This window comes from Pseudophryne corroboree, unplaced genomic scaffold, assembly GCF_028390025.1.
Source record: "Pseudophryne corroboree isolate aPseCor3 unplaced genomic scaffold, aPseCor3.hap2 scaffold_668, whole genome shotgun sequence".
Classification (NCBI taxonomy): domain Eukaryota; kingdom Metazoa; phylum Chordata; class Amphibia; order Anura; family Myobatrachidae; genus Pseudophryne; species Pseudophryne corroboree.
In genome coordinates this window covers 1-20682 of record NW_026970255.1, presented here as the reverse complement: position 1 = coordinate 20682, position 20682 = coordinate 1, and the positions used below count along the sequence as shown (strand labels likewise).

Sequence of the window (20682 nt, the reverse complement as noted above, 5' to 3'; positions counted from 1 at the left end):
TTCTTTCTTCTTTGTACATACTACTATAGTATAGTAGCTTACTGTAGCAGTCTGCGGTGCTGCTGAGCTGACAGTGTCCAGCAGGTCCGTCATCAGTCATCATTACCTAATAAATATATTATCTACCTGTCCGGCTGCAGTACTAGTGATATTATATATACATACATATATATATTGATTTCATCTCATTATCAATCATCCAGTCTATATTAGCAGCAGACACAGTACGTTAGTCCACGGCTGTAGCTACCTCTGTGTCGGCACTCGGCAGTCCATCCATAATTGTATACCACCTACCCGTGTTTTTTTTTTTTTCTTTCTTCTTTGTACATACTACTATAGTATAGTAGCTTACTGTAGCAGTCTGCGGTGCTGCTGAGCTGACAGTGTCCATCAGGTCCGTCATCAGTCATCATTACCTAATAAATATATTATCTACCTGTCCGGCTGCAGTACTAGTGATATTATATATACATACATATATATATTGATTTCATCTCATTATCAATCATCCAGTCTATATTAGCAGCAGACACAGTACGTTAGTCCACGGCTGTAGCTACCTCTGTGTCGGCACTCGGCAGTCCATCCATAATTGTATACCACCTACCCGTGTTTTTTTTTTTTTTCTTTCTTCTTTGTACATACTACTATAGTATAGTAGCTTACTGTAGCAGTCTGCGGTGCTGCTGAGCTGACAGTGTCCAGCAGGTCCGTCATCAGTCATCATTACCTAATAAATATATTATCTACCTGTCCGGCTGCAGTACTAGTGATATTATATATACATACATATATATATTGATTTCATCTCATTATCAATCATCCAGTCTATATTAGCAGCAGACACAGTACGTTAGTCCACGGCTGTAGCTACCTCTGTGTCGGCACTCGGCAGTCCATCCATAAGTATACTAGTATCCATCCATCTCCATTGTTTACCTGAGGTGCCTTTTAGTTGTGCCTATTAAAATATGGAGAACAAAAATGTTGAGGTTCCAAAATTAGGGAAAGATCAAGATCCACTTCCACCTCGTGCTGAAGCTGCTGCCACTAGTCATGGCCGAGACGATGAAATGCCAGCAACGTCGTCTGCCAAGGCCGATGCCCAATGTCATAGTACAGAGCATGTCAAATCCAAAACACCAAATATCAGTAAAAAAAGGACTCCAAAACCTAAAATAAAATTGTCGGAGGAGAAGCGTAAACTTGCCAATATGCCATTTACCACACGGAGTGGCAAGGAACGGCTGAGGCCCTGGCCTATGTTCATGGCTAGTGGTTCAGCTTCACATGAGGATGGAAGCACTCAGCCTCTCGCTAGAAAACTGAAAAGACTCAAGCTGGCAAAAGCACCGCAAAGAACTGTGCGTTCTTCAAAATCCCAAATCCACAAGGAGAGTCCAATTGTGTCGGTTGCGATGCCTGACCTTCCCAACACTGGACGTGAAGAGCATGCGCCTTCCACCATTTGCACGCCCCCTGCAAGTGCTGGAAGGAGCACCCGCAGTCCAGTTCCTGATAGTCAGATTGAAGATGTCAGTGTTGAAGTACACCAGGATGAGGAGGATATGGGTGTTGCTGGCGCTGGGGAGGAAATTGACCAGGAGGATTCTGATGGTGAGGTGGTTTGTTTAAGTCAGGCACCCGGGGAGACACCTGTTGTCCGTGGGAGGAATATGGCCGTTGACATGCCTGGTGAAAATACCAAAAAAATCAGCTCTTCAGTGTGGAGGTATTTCAACAGAAAAGCGGACAACAGGTGTCAAGCCGTGTGTTGCCTTTGTCAAGCTGTAATAAGTAGGGGTAAGGACGTTAACCACCTCGGAACATCCTCCCTTATACGTCACCTGCAGCGCATTCATAATAAGTCAGTGACAAGTTCAAAAACTTTGGGCGACAGCGGAAGCAGTCCACTGACCAGTAAATCCCTTCCTCTTGTAACCAAGCTCACGCAAACCACCCCACCAACTCCCTCAGTGTCAATTTCCTCCTTCCCCAGGAATGCCAATAGTCCTGCAGGCCATGTCACTGGCAATTCTGACGAGTCCTCTCCTGCCTGGGATTCCTCCAATGCATCCTTGCGTGTAACGCCTACTGCTGCTGGCGCTGCTGTTGTTGCTGCTGGGAGTCGATGGTCATCCCAGAGGGGAAGTCGTAAGCCCACTTGTACTACTTCCAGTAAGCAATTGACTGTCCAACAGTCCTTTGCGAGGAAGATGAAATATCACAGCAGTCATCCTGCTGCAAAGCGGATAACTGAGGCCTTGACAACTATGTTGGTGTTAGACGTGCGTCCGGTATCCGCCGTTAGTTCACAGGGAACTAGACAATTTATTGAGGCAGTGTGCCCCCGTTACCAAATACCATCTAGGTTCCACTTCTCTAGGCAGGCGATACCGAGAATGTACACGGACGTCAGAAAAAGACTCACCAGTGTCCTAAAAAATGCAGTTGTACCCAATGTCCACTTAACCACGGACATGTGGACAAGTGGAGCAGGGCAGGGTCAGGACTATATGACTGTGACAGCCCACTGGGTAGATGTATGGACTCCCGCCGCAAGAACAGCAGCGGCGGCACCAGTAGCAGCATCTCGCAAACGCCAACTCTTTCCTAGGCAGGCTACGCTTTGTATCACCGCTTTCCAGAATACGCACACAGCTGAAAACCTCTTACGGCAACTGAGAAAGATCATCGCGGAATGGCTTACCCCAATTGGACTCTCCTGTGGATTTGTGGCATCGGACAACGCCAGCAATATTGTGTGTGCATTAAATATGGGCAAATTCCAGCACGTCCCATGTTTTGCACATACCTTGAATTTGGTGGTGCAGAATTTTTAAAAAAACGAGAGGGGCGTGCAAGAGATGCTGTCGGTGGCCAGAAGAATTGCGTGACACTTTCGGCGTACAGGCACCACGTACAGAAGACTGGAGCACCACCAAAAACTACTGAACCTGCCCTGCCATCATCTGAAGCAAGAAGTGGTAACGAGGTGGAATTCAACCCTCTATATGCTTCAGAGGTTGGAGGAGCAGCAAAAGGCCATTCAAGCCTATACAATTGAGCACGATATAGGAGGTGGAATGCACCTGTCTCAAGTGCAGTGGAGAATGATTTCAACGTTGTGCAAGGTTCTGATGCCCTTTGAACTTGCCACACGTGAAGTCAGTTCAGACACTGCCAGCCTGAGTCAGGTCATTCCCCTCATCAGGCTTTTGCAGAAGAAGCTGGAGACATTGAAGGAGGAGCTAACACGGAGCGATTCCGCTAGGCATGTGGGACTTGTGGATGGAGCCCTTAATTCGCTTAACAAGGATTCACGGGTGGTCAATCTGTTGAAATCAGAGCACTACATTTTGGCCACCGTGCTCGATCCTAGATTTAAAGCCTACCTTGGATCTCTCTTTCCGGCAGACACAAGTCTGCTGGGGTTGAAAGACCTGCTGGTGAGAAAATTGTCAAGTCAAGCGGAACGCGACCTGTCAACATCTCCTCCTTCACATTCTCCCGCAACTGGGGGTGCGAGGAAAAGGCTCAGAATTCCGAGCCCACCCGCTGGCGGTGATGCAGGGCAGTCTGGAGCGACTGCTGATGCTGACATCTGGTCCGGACTGAAGGACCTGACAACGATTACGGACATGTCGTCTACTGTCACTGCATATGATTCTCTCACCATTGAAAGAATGGTGGAGGATTATATGAGTGACCGCATCCAAGTAGGCACGTCACACAGTCCGTACTTATACTGGCAGGAAAAAGAGGCAATTTGGAGGCCCTTGCACAAACTGGCTTTATTCTACCTAAGTTGCCCTCCCACAAGTGTGTACTCCGAAAGAGTGTTTAGTGCCGCCGCTCACCTTGTCAGCAATCGGCGTACGAGGTTACATCCAGAAAATGTGGAGAAGATGATGTTCATTAAAATGAATTATAATCAATTCCTCCGTGGAGACATTGACCAGCAGCAATTGCCTCCACAAAGTACACAGGGAGCTGAGATGGTGGATTCCAGTGGGGACGAATTGATAATCTGTGAGGAGGGGGATGTACACGGTGATATATCGGAGGAGGATGATGAGGTGGACATCTTGCCTCTGTAGAGCCAGTTTGTGCAAGGAGAGATTAATTGCTTCTTTTTTGGTGGGGGTCCAAACCAACCCGTCATTTCAGTCACAGTCGTGTGGCAGACCCTGTCACTGAAATGATGGGTTGGTTAAAGTGTGCATGTCCTGTTTATTCAACATAAGGGTGGGTGGGAGGGCCCAAGGACAATTCCATCTTGCACCTCTTTTTTCTTTAATTTTTCTTTGCGTCATGTGCTGTTTGGGGAGGGTTTTTTGGAAGGGACATCCTGCGTGACACTGCAGTGCCACTCCTAGATGGGCCCGGTGTTTGTGTCGGCCACTAGGGTCGCTTATCTTACTCACACAGCTACCTCATTGCGCCTCTTTTTTTCTTTGCGTCATGTGCTGTTTGGGGAGGGTTTTTTGGAAGGGACATCCTGCGTGACACTGCAGTGCCACTCCTAGATGGGCCCGGTGTTTGTGTCGGCCACTAGGGTCGCTTATCTTACTCACACAGCTACCTCATTGCGCCTCTTTTTTTCCTTGCGTCATGTGCTGTTTGGGGAGGGTTTTTTGGAAGGGACATCCTGCGTGACACTGCAGTGACACTCCTAGATGGGCCCGTTGTTTGTGTCGGCCACTAGGGTCGCTTATCTTACTCACACAGCTACCTCATTGCGCCTCTTTTTTTCTTTGCGTCATGTGCTGTTTGGGGAGGGTTTTTTGGAAGGGACATCCTGCGTGACACTGCAGTGACACTCCTAGATGGGCCCGGTGTTTGTGTCGGCCACTAGGGTCGCTTATCTTACTCACACAGCTACCTCATTGCGCCTCTTTTTTTCTTTGCGTCATGTGCTGTTTGGGGAGGGTTTTTTGGAAGGGACATCCTGCGTGACACTGCAGTGACACTCCTAGATGGGCCCGGTGTTTGTGTCGGCCACTAGGGTCGCTTATCTTACTCACACAGCTACCTCATTGCGCCTCTTTTTTTCTTTGCGTCATGTGCTGTTTGGGGAGGGTTTTTTGGAAGGGACATCCTGCGTGACACTGCAGTGACACTCCTAGATGGGCCCGGTGTTTGTGTCGGCCACTAGGGTCGCTTATCTTACTCACACAGCTACCTCATTGCGCCTCTTTTTTTCTTTGCGTCATGTGCTGTTTGGGGAGGGTTTTTTGGAAGGGACATCCTGCGTGACACTGCAGTGCCACTCCTAGATGGGCCCGGTGTTTGTGTCGGCCACTAGGGTCGCTTATCTTACTCACACAGCTACCTCATTGCGCCTCTTTTTTTCTTTGCGTCATGTGCTGTTTGGGGAGGGTTTTTTGGAAGGGACATCCTGCGTGACACTGCAGTGACACTCCTAGATGGGCCCGGTGTTTGTGTCGGCCACTAGGGTCGCTTATCTTACTCACACAGCTACCTCATTGCGCCTCTTTTTTTCTTTGCGTCATGTGCTGTTTGGGGAGGGTTTTTTGGAAGGGACATCCTGCGTGACACTGCAGTGACACTCCTAGATGGGCCCGGTGTTTGTGTCGGCCACTAGGGTCGCTTATCTTACTCACACAGCTACCTCATTGCGCCTCTTTTTTTCTTTGCGTCATGTGCTGTTTGGGGAGGGTTTTTTGGAAGGGACATCCTGCGTGACACTGCAGTGACACTCCTAGATGGGCCCGGTGTTTGTGTCGGCCACTAGGGTCGCTTAGCTTAGTCATCCAGCGACCTAGGTGCAAATTTTAGGACTAAAAATAATATTGTGAGGTGTGAGGTATTCAGAATAGACTGAAAATGAGTGTAAATTATGGTTTTTGAGGTTAATAATACTTTGGGATCAAAATGACCCCCAAATTCTATGATTTAAGCTGTTTTTTATAGTGTTTTTTGAAAAAAACACCCGAATCCAAAACACACCCGAATCCGACAAAAAAAATTCGGTGAGGTTTTGCCAAAACGCGGTCGAACCCAAAACACGGCCGCGGAACCGAACCCAAAACCAAAACACAAAACCCGAAAAATTTCAAGTGCACATCTCTAATGCATACCCATCAAAATGATCAATATTCAGTATAGGATTCTATCCTAACCACCAGAATCTATAAGTGCATGTATGTAATCTGTGAATCTAGTATAGAATGTTGGAGGTTTCATAAGAACTCTAGGCATCTTAGCAATGTACTTTGCAGCCGGCATCCTGATTGCCTAGGTGGTGAGCAGTTTCACTCTGAGATGCATGCTGCAACTTGTTTGATAACCTATAGTTATCGGCACCAGTCTGTATCGTTTGCAGAAGCCACAAACTATCATCCAGCATCAGCAGCCTGATTACAATGCTGTGAGTACTCGGGGATATGGCTGCTGATGCATCATACTAAGGCCCTATTGATGGAGTCTTTGGACCTGATTCAAGCAAGCTATTGGGCAAAACCATGTTGCACTGCAGGTAGGACATATGTAACGTGCAGAGAGATTTAGATTTGAGTGTTTAAAAATAAAGCTGTCTAGCATTTGTAGGCAACATGCAAAAGTAGGCAGTATTTATACTGCACAGAAAAAATGTAAACTAGTTACCAGCCTGTCAAAATGACGGAACAACATAACAGTGATGTCAGCACCATCAGCTGTGGGTGCTTGAATGGAGCAATTCTTCAATTGCTCCGTCGGGGTGCCATCTAGTGGCCGCCAGAGCTAAAAACACTTCAATTCCCCCCATAGAGGTGAGGAGCAGTGTTAGGGGCCTATTTCTCACATCTGCATCCAGGATGCGGATGACAGGTGATAAAATCGCCCCAACTCGCACTGCGATAATTGATTACATCGCAGGGATGTATCAATTATCGCATGCAGGAACAGAGATTGCGGTCAAGCTCTGTCCCTGTGATGCCTCTTCGCAGCATCATCGGGGTATTGTTCGTAAAAAATACCCCAATGTCCTGCTGCGCATGCGCCACACCCACCGACATTGCCGCTACCGCCGCCCCCGGTCGACCCCCCCCCTCCCCAGAAGATCAATATACTCACCTGTCCAGGCAGCTGGTCCGCGCTGCTTCAGGATGCTGCCGGGCGCCGGGTCCTTCCCCTGCGCTGTGACCCCCGGTGCTGTAAAGTGCGCTGCCGTTTTCCAGCATCACTTTACTGCACCAGGGTCACAGTGCAGCATATGGGGGACCCTGCGCCAGCAGCGCTCACAGGAGCAGCAGACACCGGCTCCCTGGAAAGGTGAGTGTGTGTTGTTGTTTTTTTACACTGTGATCAGCTTGTGTTTCCATCAGACACACACAGCTGATCACTCTGCCGGGTCCCGCTCAGCTTTCTCTGCCAGGGGCAGAGAAAGCTGGGCAAATGCCTCCCTATCGCAGTGCTGCTCTGTGCTGGCGAGATTATCACAGGGCACACTGCGGTATTTTTCCACATTTTTTTTTTGTCAATTTGGCCACATCACATTTCTCATTATAAGTATGGGGAATGCGATGTGGGTTACTAAAAAAAAAGTGAATTAAAGGGTTTGGAGCAGTTTTTCATGAAAACTGCTCCAAATGCCCTTTAATACATTCAGGTGATACTAAAATAATGTGAAAAGGGTGTAAAAACACCCTTTTTCACGTTATTTTAGTAAAAATAATGTTAATAAATAGACCCAACAGTCTTTTATTATATAGGATTTGCTCCCCTTGCATGGTAACATGGGCCCTCATTCCGAGTTGTTCGATCGCTAGCTGCTTTTCGCAGCAGTACACACGCTAAGCCGCCGCCCTCTGGGAGTGTATCTTAGCTTAGCAGAATTGCGAACGAAGTATTCGCAATATTGCGAAAAGATTTTTCTGTGCAGTTTCTGAGTAGCTCGAGACTTACTCTTCCAGTGCGATCAGTTCAGTGCTTGTCATTCCTGGTTTGACGTCACAAACACACCCAGCGTTCGCCCAGACACTCCCCCGTTTCTTCAGCCACTCCCGCGTTTTTCCCAGAAACGGCAGCGTTTTTTCACACACTCCCATAAAACGGACAGTTTCCGCCCAGAAACACCCACTTCCTGTCAATCACACTCTGATCACCAGAACGAAGAAAAAATCTCGTAATGCCGTGAGTAAAATACCAAACTTCTTAGCAAATTTACTTGGCGCAGTCACAGTGCGAACATTGCGCATGCGCAATTAGCGGAAAATCGCTGCGATGCGAAGAAAATTACCGAGCGAACAACTCGGAATGAGGGCCATGGTTTGTTCGAGACACAAAGTTTTTTTGTTTTTTTTTTGCTTTCTTTACAAACATGAATCAGGCCCTTTATTACTGTCATTCAGGGGGAAAAGAACACTGCACAACACAAGTTTATAGAAAAAAAAAATAGTGAAGTATGTATGTAAAATATAGTGTCATCCTGACATTCTACTGCAGGTCTGCTAGAAAGTAATATATTGGCTCCACACTTCAGTAGTGCAGCTTCGGCCCTTCCCACAGGACCTGAGTGACCCTTCCCTTAAGCATGAGTGTGTTGCTCAGTTAAGGGGGGTACACACTAAAGAGATGTGTGCTGAGTGATCTATCAGTGACCGCTCAGCACACATCTCTCCCCCCCAGCGCGATGTGTGCTGAGCGAGGGGGGGGGGGGGGGCGCGGGGTGCCGCTCACTTCACACAGCACTGAAGTGAGTGACAAGCTAGATTGAGCCTGGCTCAATCTAGCACCGGCGATGATAATGCACGGGGCCGCGCATCGCTATCGCTGGGGGGCATACACACAACAGATCCGTGTTTACATTCTAAGCAATCTAGTCAGGTTGCTTAGATTTTAAGCACGGATCTCTCCGTGTGTACCCTCCTTTAGACATGTAGTTCTACATTAGCATTCACACTCTACATTCGATAACCACTGTAATTATTAAATCCTAAGCAGGGCCTTTGCGTTGGTTGCTGTGCCACACAAAGGGTCATTCAGATCCCCTGCACAGCGGCAATGCTTTTGCATGTTTTGTATAGCCCTCTGCCTACGCAGCCTAGCTGTGAAGGCAGGCAGCTACCTGCTATGTTAAGGGTTGCAGCGGCTGCGTGTGACGTCACGCAGCTGCTGTGACCCGCCCCAGCAATTGTTCGGACTGCGCCCATAAAACAGAGCGCCGATGCCCACAAAACGCGGTGTCGACGTCCTTCTCCAGGTCTTAAACTGCGTTCTGAAGAGAATGCAGTTTAGGACCTTGCACATGCGCAGATGTGCAAAAATCACTTCATAGAGATTTTTCTGCCTCACAAAGTTACAGTCTCGCAGTCTTTGCCTGCTACCTGCAGGGTAATACAGGCTCCTACCTGGCTTGGCTGGCTGCCACCATTTCCCAAGTGCAGTGTCAGAGGTTCAGGGATCTCCCTGCTTCTTCAAGGTCTGAACTTGGCCACCCGACAGAGGACTGCGATGAGAAATTGTCTGGCCCAGTACCAACGAAAAAGGCCGGGCCCCTACCTCCTCAGTCCCTCCCCTCAAAGTGCGGGGAAAGGGGAGCAGGAACACAGATGTGGAGAGGTGACAAAGACATATGTAGGGGAGCAGAGACACACATTTGGGGCTGGGGCAGAGGCATGAATAGTAAAGGGGACAGTGGGACAGACTGTATAGGAGAGATGGGCAGAGGTACCTCGCAGCCACAATTTCACAATTGTATCTTCAGTGCAGTGCAGTACTATATCAGGCCAATTAGAGCATGGGTAGGAGAGGAGAAGAACTGTAGGAGGAGCAACTATGGAGGCAGAATGTATTCATAATCTGGTTCTGCTGCAGGTGATTCTGAGTCACAGTATCAGAAGATCAGGATCCCCGGCGCAGATGCTGCTAGCGCTGGCTGCAAAGTTCATTAGTGAATTAATTATCGCATAGCTTATCTGTGATGAGTCAGTCATTCATTCTGATCACTCTCTGGATAGCGCTAGCAGCTTGCACTGTGTTGTGTTAGTGTAATGATTAACTCTGCTGGCTGCCAGACCCCCTCATCTGTCAGGGCCTGGTGTCAGTCCCGGTAGTCCCCCACTGATGGCGCTGCCCTGACCTGCAGCCCCACCTGGACTATCTTGACTGTGTCCACCAGCAGCATCGCCTGGGCTCTGTGCAGAGGACAGCCTCTAGGTGTGGTCTCAACTCCTTTTTTGTTCCTTGTGTATGGGTGGATCCCTCCAGCCACACACTGAATAGCCTGTTTATCAATGCCAAACTTGATACTGCCACAATATTGATATCTATGTAAAGAATATTCCACCAAAGTAATATGCTAGTAACTTGAATGGTCTTATACCTGAGTGTCTTGACTCTGACATGATTGTTCTTGTTGGAGACTAGAAGGAAGGAACACGTCTGATTTTAGAAGGACCATTGGGGTGGAGCCTGGTCCTGTTTAACCATAAGTTCTGCAGAATCATCTGGGCTTAAATGGTGGCATAGAGGCAGAAGGTGTACAATCCGTTTTAATAGTCAGACGAATAAATAAACTCAGGACACATGTGGTTTATGAAGGGGTCTTTAATGGATACTAAGAAGCCAGAGTGTACATTTATATTTCAAGACCACATTATTCAGTTCAATATCATTATTACATTACATTATGGCCCTCATTCCGAGTTGATCGCTTGCTAGCTACTATTAGCAGCCGTGCAAACGCATAGTCGCCGCCCACGGGGGGAGTGTTTTTTAGCATAGCAGGAGTGCGAACGCCTGTGCAGCAGAGCGGCTGCAAACACATTTTGTGCAGAACAAGACCAGCCCTGTTACTTATTCTGTGCGATGATTGCTGCGACGAATGACACGGTAATGACGTCAGATATCCGTCCAGCAAACGCCCGGCCACGCCTGTGTTTTTCCAAACACTCCCGGAAAACGGTCAGTTGCCACCCAGAAACTCCCACTTCCTGTCAATCTCCTTGCGTTCGCCATTGCGACTGAAAGCGTCACTAGAACCTGTGCAAAACCACATTGCTCTTTGTACACGTACTCCATGCGTGCACATTGTGGTGCATGCGCAGTTTTGACGTTTTTTTAACTGATCGCTACTCAGCGAACATCGGCAGCTAGCGATCAACTCAGAATGAGGGCCTATGAGCAGTATTCCTCAGCTGGTCAATAACCTGGTTTTGAATCATGGACATATGGATCATTATAAGGTTTTCAAGTAGACACAGCTAATCGGGGGCGGATCCAGACTTTTCTTGTAGGGGGGGGGGGGGGGCGGTTTATGGATGAATCCTGACTCCTCCCCTCCACTTATTACTCCTCCACTTCTCCTCCCAGAGAGAGATCAGGGGTCAGAGAAAGAGATTAGTGGAGAGACCGACAGGGGTCAAGAGAGAGAGAGAGACAGGAGTCAGAGAAAGAGAGATCAGTTGAGAGACAGACGAGTGGGTGAGAGAGCGAGAGAGATCAGGGGTCAGAGAGTGAGACGGGTCAGAGAAAGAAAGATTAGTGGAGAGACAGACAGGGGTCAGATAGAGACACACAGGGGTCAGAGAAAGATCAGTGGAGAGACAGAAAGGGGTCAGAGAAAGAGAGATCAGTGGAGAGACAGACAGGGGTCAGAGGGAGGGAGAGAGATGGGTCAGAGAAAGAGAGATCTGTTGAGAGACAGACAGGGGTCAGAGAGAGAGAGAGAGACGGGTCAGAGAAAAAGAGATCAGAGACAGACAGGAGTCAGAGACCAGGGGTTCAGAAGGAAAGAACATGGCATAATGAGCACATCTGACTCTTACCATCCCATCCCCCCCCCCCCCCCTCCTCCCCTCCCCTGGATCTGTCCAGGTTCTCCACGTAATCACCCAGAATCCTGTTCAGGAAATCTGCTACCACAGACTCCAGCATGCCGCCGCTAGGCAGGAAGTGTCAGTGTGAGGAAGCGGACAGGCTGTGTGTGCTAGAGACAGGAGAGTGTGGCCGGGAGCTGGTCAGAGTGCCGCTACCGCTGATACAAGTGGTGTGATACAGTGGCGCTACTGTAAATAGCCTTTTTTGAAGAAAAAAAAAATAAGGATAGAAAGAGGAAAAAAAATAAGGATAGAAAGGAAAAAAAAAATAAGGATAGAAAATTGCCTTTGTGGCAATGAGATGCTCACAGATCAAATGCTGGTGCCAAAACGTCACTCTTTCCAATTTTTAGTAGATTAAAACATATATTGTAGCAAAAAAACTGTATATGTACTGTGAGCTTCTCATTGCCATACAAGAGAGACCTTTTTTTTTTTTTTTTTTATGTCTTCATCTATACTTATTTATCATTTTACAATCCTTTTTTTTGTTTGTTTCTTTTGATTTGCAGTTGCACACATACAGCCAAACTCACACCCATCTTCCCCACTTCATACACAGGCATAACCTACAGTAGTACACATACTCACACGTACACATACAGACACACATGTACTCATGCATACAGACACACATAAACACATGTATACAGTATGTAAACACAGACACACTACACATTCTGCCCATTGCCTGGTGGTCTCTTACCTATGTAACCGGGCACTCTATGTCCTAAGATGGCGCTCTCCAGGGGCGTCCGGTTCCCGGCGGTGGGGGTCCAGATGTGGTCCTGCTGGTGGTGGTCACACTGGGTGAGTGTCCATAAGCGGTGCTTTACTGCCAGCGCGCGTTCCATTACAGGTAATTGGAACGCACAATGTCACTTCCGCTCGTGGAATATGACAGGGAGGGAGCGATCGCGACACTTCCACCAGCTGGAACACAAGCTGCGTGTCACTAACTGAGGCGATCGCGGGCGCAAGAGTACCCATCAGTGCCAGCGGTGACTTGTCAAATGTGCAGGGCAGGTGTACAGGGGGCGATCAGCCCTTTCCGTCCTCCTTTAAATCCGCCACTGCAGCTAATACCAATTCTTGGGATTGTTAGTTAAGACTGAAACCACAGGTCATAGATCACCATGTAACATGGTATTTGTAATGGCATCTATCTGCTTTCTATATTTGAGGAAAGGGTTTCTACTGTACAGATTATTTCATTTGGAGGGGCTTGTCCACTTTTGGAAAAATCTCATGTCCAAGTAGCAAATAGGTGACTCCAGCTCAACCTCTCCAAATGCCTCAAGTTGGGTGAAACAGTAGCTTTGTAGAGGACTGGGTTCAAGTCTTTAAGATTTGCTAGAATATATTTGTAACTTCAATAGATCTAGACTAGCAACTACTGAAATATAGTTATAGTATTAAATGAGGGTAAAAAAAATTAAAGGTCATCTTCACGTTTTATAGCCTTATTTTCTAGACACATTTGAGCGTAACCTAAAGAAAAAGTAGTTTTAGAATTCAGATATCGGAATTATTCACTTGATGGAAGATGACAGTTGAGTTTGGATTGCATGAGTTACATGGAATTAGATGGTGCAGCCTCCGGGGTATTTCAGTGATTAAACTGTGAGCCATCTCCAATGCTTAATGTGATCTTTAGGAACTGTACATTTTCAGAACCTAATCTGTTCTCCCCATTTTTTATGATTGCTGCAGGGGAGCCCGTTATACCTTCAGTCGGATCGAAATGTAACTCTCAATATTCTCAACCAGGATATGAAGCCGGTCACGCAGCTGGTCACAGGTAAGGTCAGCAGGAATGGGTAACGTCCTGTGGTTTCAAGTGGTCTCCATAAATCCCAGGCTTGCGTTATTCATAAATCTTACAGTATTGTGTTGAATAAATTATTCTGCGTACTGTAACTTCATCCAAAGATACGTGTACGTCATTAAGCTAGAAATAAATCTCAGCTGGATAATGAATGACACCGGTTGCCAACTATTTTTACAGTATATTTCTAATATGGAATTAAAATATGCCAAAATATTCCGTAGTTAAAATATATATATTTATTATTTTTGAAATAGGTGTAGATATATTTTTGACGCCTCCGTCAGATTTTGCAGACTTTTTCCAGTAGAAGTAAAATGTTTCTAAAAGTTTATTCTTAAGAATGAGAAACAGAAAATCTTATTGTTTGCTTATTAGGGGAGATGTTTCAAATGAGGACAACACGTGGAGAAGTTGTCCATAGCAACCAATGAGCTTCTGTCAATTTATAGAGTGAATAAGATAAATAATAGCTGGAAGCTGACTTGTTGCTATGGGTAATATCTCCACTTGTCCTCTATAGAAGGCTTTTTTCATCTCCCAAGGGACATAGCAGCAGGAGAGATGTGCAAAGCAAGCAGCTAGAAAAAAAGCTATCTGCCAGGTACTTATCCATCATGCAATACCATCAGGGAGACTTCTTGTTGACTCCAAATGTATTCTACAGCAAGACAATGACCCCAAATATACAGCCAATGTCATTAAGAACTATCTTCAGCATAAAAAAAGAACAAGGAGTCCTGGAAGTGATGATATGGCCCCCGCAGAGCCCTGGTCTCAACATCATCGAGTCTGTCTGGGATTACTTGAAGAAGGATTTGAGCAAGCCTACATCCACAAAAGATCTGTGGGTAGTTCTCCATGAGCTTTGGAATAACCTCCCTGTCAAGTTCCTACAAAAACTGTGTGCAAGTAAAGAATTGATGCTGTTTTGAAGGCAAAGGGTGGTCACACCAAGGGCTAGATGCATGGTCGCTTGGAGAGTGATAAAGTGGAAAGCGATAAACTAACAGCCAACCAGCTCCTGTCATTTTTCAAACACGGCCTGTGACATGGCAGTTAGGAACTGAATGGCTGGTGCTTTTTCTTTCTCCATTTTATCACTTTTCAAGTGATGATGCATCTAGCCCTAAATTGATTTGATTTAAATTTCTCTTCTGTTCATTCACTTTGCATTTGGTTAATTGATAAAAATAAACTATTAACACTTATATTTTTGAAAGCATTCTTACTATGCAGCATTTATTCCACACCTGCATAAAACTTTTGCACAGTACTGTGTGTGTGTATATACATGGTCGGATTGACCCACAAGTGGACAGGGGAAACGGTACGCACCACTGTCTATATGCCCACCCCCTCCTCTAGGGATCAGGTTCCAGACTGTACATTTGAATTACTGTATGCATAATAAATGTTACCTAATACTGCCCAGGACTGTGATGTATTATGTACAGTGCATTGTTGTCATCAATCTGGTACATTATCATGCATGCATTAACAGTATTTACAGTACACATTTTTTAGGGGGACCAGACATGCACTCTCTAATGGTTAGCAAAGCAGCTGCGGTGGCTGCCCACACCCCTATGCATGGGCCCATACAACTGCATTCCCCTGGTGGGCCCTTCATGTCCCAGCTATTTATATATCTATATATAGTGTATGTATGTCATGTGACTGGCGCTCGGGATCCCGGCGGTCACCATACCGACGCCGGGATCCCGCCCGGCAGTTGGCATGCTGACTGACAGGGACTATTTCCACTCGAGGGTGCCCATGACACCCATAGAGTGGGAATAAAACCTATGGCGAGATACCAGTGGCGAACGCAGCAAGCCCACAAGGGACTTTGTTGAGCTCGCCCCCCAACCGGCATTCTGCTGCCGGAATCTTGGGGTCGGTATACTGACCGCCGGGATCCCCAGCGCCGGTCTCCTAGCCTCAACCCATATAAATATCTCTATATATATCTATATATAATATATATATAATCATTTGGTATGTAAGGCTGATGGGCAGGATCCCAGCCGTCAGTAAACCGACAGCGGGATCCTGACCACCGGTATGCCGGCAGCGGGGTTTGCGCTAGCAAGCCCCTTGCGGGCTCGCTAAGCTCGCCACATGATTTATTCTCCCTCTATGAGTGTCGTGGACACCCATAGAGGGAGGAAATCCTGTGGTGCCAGGATTCCGTACGTATTTTCACCGCTAGTCGGGATTCCCGCGTTGGTATTGCAACGTCCGGGATTCCGACTAGCGGTATGGTGACAGCTTCTATATCATCTCTCTCTCTCTCTCTCTCTCTCTCTCTTTATATATATATATATAAAAACAGGATAGCTCAGCCAGAAGTCACTTTTTCAGCCAATGCAGAAATCAGCACTCCACCAGTTGAATTTTTATAAAGCATGTTTATATAAAGATTATGGAATTGCAGCACCCCAAATGAAACATACACTGTGTGCAGTTTTTCTGATGCTTTATTATAATATATATATATATATATATATATAATTATTTTTTTTATATATTAACTGCTGTAAAATGTTTGTTTCTCTATCGTCCTAGTGGATGCTGGGGTTCCTGAAAGGACCATGGGGGATAGCGGCTCCGCAGGAGACAGGGCACAAAAAGTAAAGCTTTTTCCGATCAGGTGGTGTGCACTGGCTCCTCCCCCTATGACCCTCCTCCAGACTCCAGTTAGATTTTTGTGCCCGGCCGAGAAGGGTGCAATCTAGGTGGCTCTCCTAAAGAGCTGCTTAGAAAAAGTTTAGCTAGGTTTTTTATTTTACAGTGATGCCTGCTGGCAACAGGATCACTGCAGCGAGGGACTGAGGGGAGAAGGAGTCAACTCACCTGCGTGCAGGATGGATTGGCTTCTTGGCTACTGGACATCAAGCTCCAGAGGGACGATCACAGGTACAGCCTGGATGGTCACCGGAGCCACGCCGCCGGCCCCCTTGCAGATGCTGAAATCAGAAGAGGTCCAGAATCGGCGGCTGAAGACTCCTGCAGTCTTCAAAAGGTAGCGCACAGCACTGCAGCTGTGCGCCATTTTCCTCTCAGCACACTTCACACGGCAGTCACTGAGGGTGCAGGGCGCTGGGAGGGGGGCGCCCTGGGAGGCAAATGATTACCTATAATGGCTAAAAATACCTCACATATAGCCCTAGAGGCTATATGGAGATATTTAACCCCTGCCTAATGTTTCTAAATAGCGGGAGACGAGCCCGCCAGAAAAGGGGCGGGGCCTATCTCCTCAGCACACGGCGCCATTTCCTCTCACAGCTCCGCTGGTCAGGACGGCTCCCAAGTCTCTCCCCTGCACTGCACTACAGAAACAGGGTAAAACAGAGAGGGGGGGGCACATTTATGGCGATATTTGATATAACAAAGCAGCTATAAGGGAGCACTTATTATAAGGCTATCCCTGATATATATATAGCGCTTTTGGTGTGTGCTGGCAAACTCTCCCTCTGTCTCCCCAAAGGGCTAATGGGTCCTGTCTTCGTTAGGAGCATTCCCTGTGTGTCTGCTGTGTGTCGACATGTATGAGGACGATATTGGTGTGGAGGCGGAGCAATTGCCAAATATGAGGATGTCACCCCCTAGGGAGTCGACACCAGAATGGATGCCTTTATTTATGGAACTACGGGATAGTGTCAACACGCTAAAGCAGTCGTTTGACGACATGAGGCGGCCGGACAATCAATTAGTGCCTGTCCAGGCGACTCAAACACCGTCAGGGGCTGTGAAACGCCCTTTGCCTCAGTCGGTCGACACAGACCCAGACACAGGCGATGACTCCAGTGGTGACGGTGACGAATCAACCGTATTTTCCAGTAGGGCCACACGTTATATGATTTTGGCAATGAAGGAGGCGTTACATTTAGCTGATACTACAGGTACCACTAAACAGGGTATTATGTGGGGTATGAAAAAACTACCTATAGTTTTTCCTGAATCAGAAGAATTAAATGACGTGTGTAATGAAGCGTGGGTTGCCCCTGATAAAAAGCTGATAATTTCAAAGAAATTATTGGCATTATACCCTTTCCCGCCAGAGGTTAGGGAGCGCTGGGAAACACCTCCTAGGGTGGACAAGGCGCTAACACGCTTATCTAAACAAGTGGCGTTACCCTCTCCTGAGACGGCCGCACTTAAAGATCCATCAGATAGGAGGATGGAAAATATCCAGAAAAGTATATACACACATGCAGGTGTTATACTACGACCAGCTGTAGCGACTGCCTGGATGGGCAGTGCTGGGGTAGTTTGGTCAGAGTCCCTGATTGAAAATATTGATACCCTGGACAGGGACAATATTTTACTGTCGTTAGAACAAATAAAGGATGCATTTCTTTATATGCGTGATGCACAGAGGGATATCTGCACACTGGCATCACGGGTAAGTGCTATGTCCATTTCGGCCAGAAGAGCTTTATGGACGCGACAGTGGACAGGCGATGCGGATTCAAAACGGCATATGGAAGTTTTGCCGTATAAAGGGGAGGAGTTATTTGGAGTCGGTCTATCAGATTTGGTGGCCACGGCTACAGCCGGGAAATCCACCTTTCTACCTCAAGTCACTCCCCAACAGAAAAAGGCACCGACTTTTCAACCGCAGCCCTTTCGTTCCTTTAAAAATAAGAGAGCAAAGGGCTATTCATATCTGCCACGAGGCAAAGGTAGAGGGAAGAGACAGCAACACGCAGCTCCTTCCCAGGAACAGAAGCCCTCCCCGGCTTCTACAAAAGCCTCAGCATGACGCTGGGGCTTCTCAAGCGGACTCGGGGACGGTGGGCGGTCGTCTCAAAAATTACAGCGCGCAGTGGGCTCACTCGCAGGTAGATCCCTGGATCCTGCAGATAATATCTCAAGGGTACAGGTTGGAATTAGAGACAGATCCACCTCGCCGTTTCCTGAAGTCTGCGTTACCAACGTCCCCCTCCGAAAGGGAGACGGTTTTGGAAGCCATTCACAAGCTGTACTCTCAGCAGGTGATAGTCAAGGTACCTCTTCTACAACAAGGGAAGGGGTATTATTCCACTCTTTTTGTGGTACCGAAGCCGGATGGCTCGGTAAGGCCTATTCTAAATCTGAAGTCCTTGAACCTGTACATAAAGAAGTTCAAGTTCAAAATGGAGTCACTCAGAGCAGTGATAGCGAACCTGGAAGAGGGGGACTTTATGGTATCCTTGGACATCAAGGATGCGTATCTCCACGTTCCAATTTACCCCTCACACCAGGGGTACCTCAGGTTCGTTGTACAAAACTGTCACTATCAGTTTCAGACGCTGCCGTTCGGATTGTCCACGGCACCTCGGATCTTTACAAAGGTAATGGCCGAGATGATGATTCTTCTTCGAAGAAAAGGCGTATTAATTATCCCATACTTGGACGATCTCCTAATAAGGGCGAGGTCCAGAGAACAGCTAGAGATGGGATTAGCACTGTCTCAAGAAGTGCTAAAACAGCACGGGTGGATTCTGAATATTCCAAAATCCCAGTTAATACCGACAACTCGTCTGCTGTTCCTAGGGATGATTCTGGACACGGTTCAGAAAAAGGTTTTTCTCCCGGAGGAAAAAGCCAAGGAGTTATCCGAGCTTGTCAGGAACCTCCTAAAACCAGGAAAGGTGTCTGTACATCAATGCACAAGAGTCCTGGGAAAAATGGTGGCTTCTTACGAAGCAATTCCATTCGGCAGATTCCACGCAAGAATTTTCCAAAGGGATCTGTTGGACAAATGGTCAGGGTCGCATCTTCAGATGCACCTACGGATAACCCTGTCTCCAAGGACAAGGGTGTCTCTTCTGTGGTGGTTGCAGAGTCCTCATCTATTGGAGGGCCGCAGATTCGGCATACAGGATTGGATCCTGGTGACCACGGACGCCAGCCTGAGAGGCTGGGGAGCAGTCACACAAGGAAGAAACTTCCAGGGAGTATGGACAAGCCTGGAAACGTCTCTTCACATAAACATTCTGGAACTAAGAGCAATATACAATGCTCTAAGCCAGGCAGAACCTCTGCTTCAGGGAAAACCGGTGTTGATCCAGTCGGACAACATCACGGCAGTCGCCCATGTGAACAGACAGGGCGGCACAAGAAGCAGGAGTGCAATGGCAGAAGCTGCAAGGATTCTTCGCTGGGCAGAGAATCATGTGATAGCACTGTCAGCAGTGTTCATCCCGGGAGTGGACAACTGGGAAGCAGACTTCCTCAGCAGACACGATCTTCACCCGGGAGAGTGGGGACTTCATCCAGAAGTCTTCCACATGCTGGTAACCCGTTGGGAAAGACCAATGGTGGACATGATGGCGTCTCGCCTCAACAAAAAACTGGACAGGTATTGCGCCAGGTCAAGAGATCCGCAGGCAATAGCTGTGGACGCGCTGGTAACGCCTTGGGTGTACCAGTCGGTGTATGTGTTTCCTCCTCTGCCTCTCATACCAAAAGTATTGAGAATTATACGGCAAAGAGGCGTAAGAACGATACTAGTGGTTCCGGATTGGCCAAGAAGGACTTGGTACCCGGAACTTCAAGAGATGATCACGGAAGATCCGTGGCCTCTACCTCTAAGGAGGGACTTGCTTCAGCAGGGTCCCTGTCTGTTTCAAGACTTACCGCGGCTGCGTTTGACGGCATGGCGGTTGAACGCCGGATCCTAATGGAAAAAGGCATGCCGGAAGAAGTCATTCCTACTTTGATTAAAGCAAGGAAAGAAGTAACCGTGCAACATTATCACCGAATTTGGCGAAAATATGTTGCGTGGTGCGAAGATCGGAGTGCTCCGACGGAGGAATTTCAACTGGGTCGATTCCTACATTTCCTGCAATCAGGATTGTCTATGGGTCTCAAATTGGGATCTATTAAGGTTCAAATTTCGGCCCTGTCGATTTTCTTTCAAAAAGAATTGGCTTCAGTCCCTGAAGTCCAGACCTTTGTTAAGGGTGTGCTGCATATACAGCCCCCTGTGGTGCCTCCAGTGGCACCGTGGGATCTCAATGTAGTTTTGGATTT

The 20682-nt window shown here is 47.4% G+C and overlaps 1 protein-coding gene across 1 annotated transcript in view; it reads left to right on the top strand.

The window, feature by feature from the left end:
- The window catches only part of LOC135037121 (delta-sarcoglycan-like), a 274675-nt gene extending 260154 nt beyond the window's left edge, over positions 1–14521 (top strand). Inside the window, exons 4-5 of the mRNA XM_063954518.1 lie at positions 13542–13629; positions 14289–14521. Coding sequence (XP_063810588.1) covers positions 13542–13629; positions 14289–14521 — 321 coding nt within the window. The remainder of the gene's footprint in view (positions 1–13541; positions 13630–14288) is intronic.
- The last annotated feature ends 6161 nt before the right edge of the window (positions 14522–20682 follow it).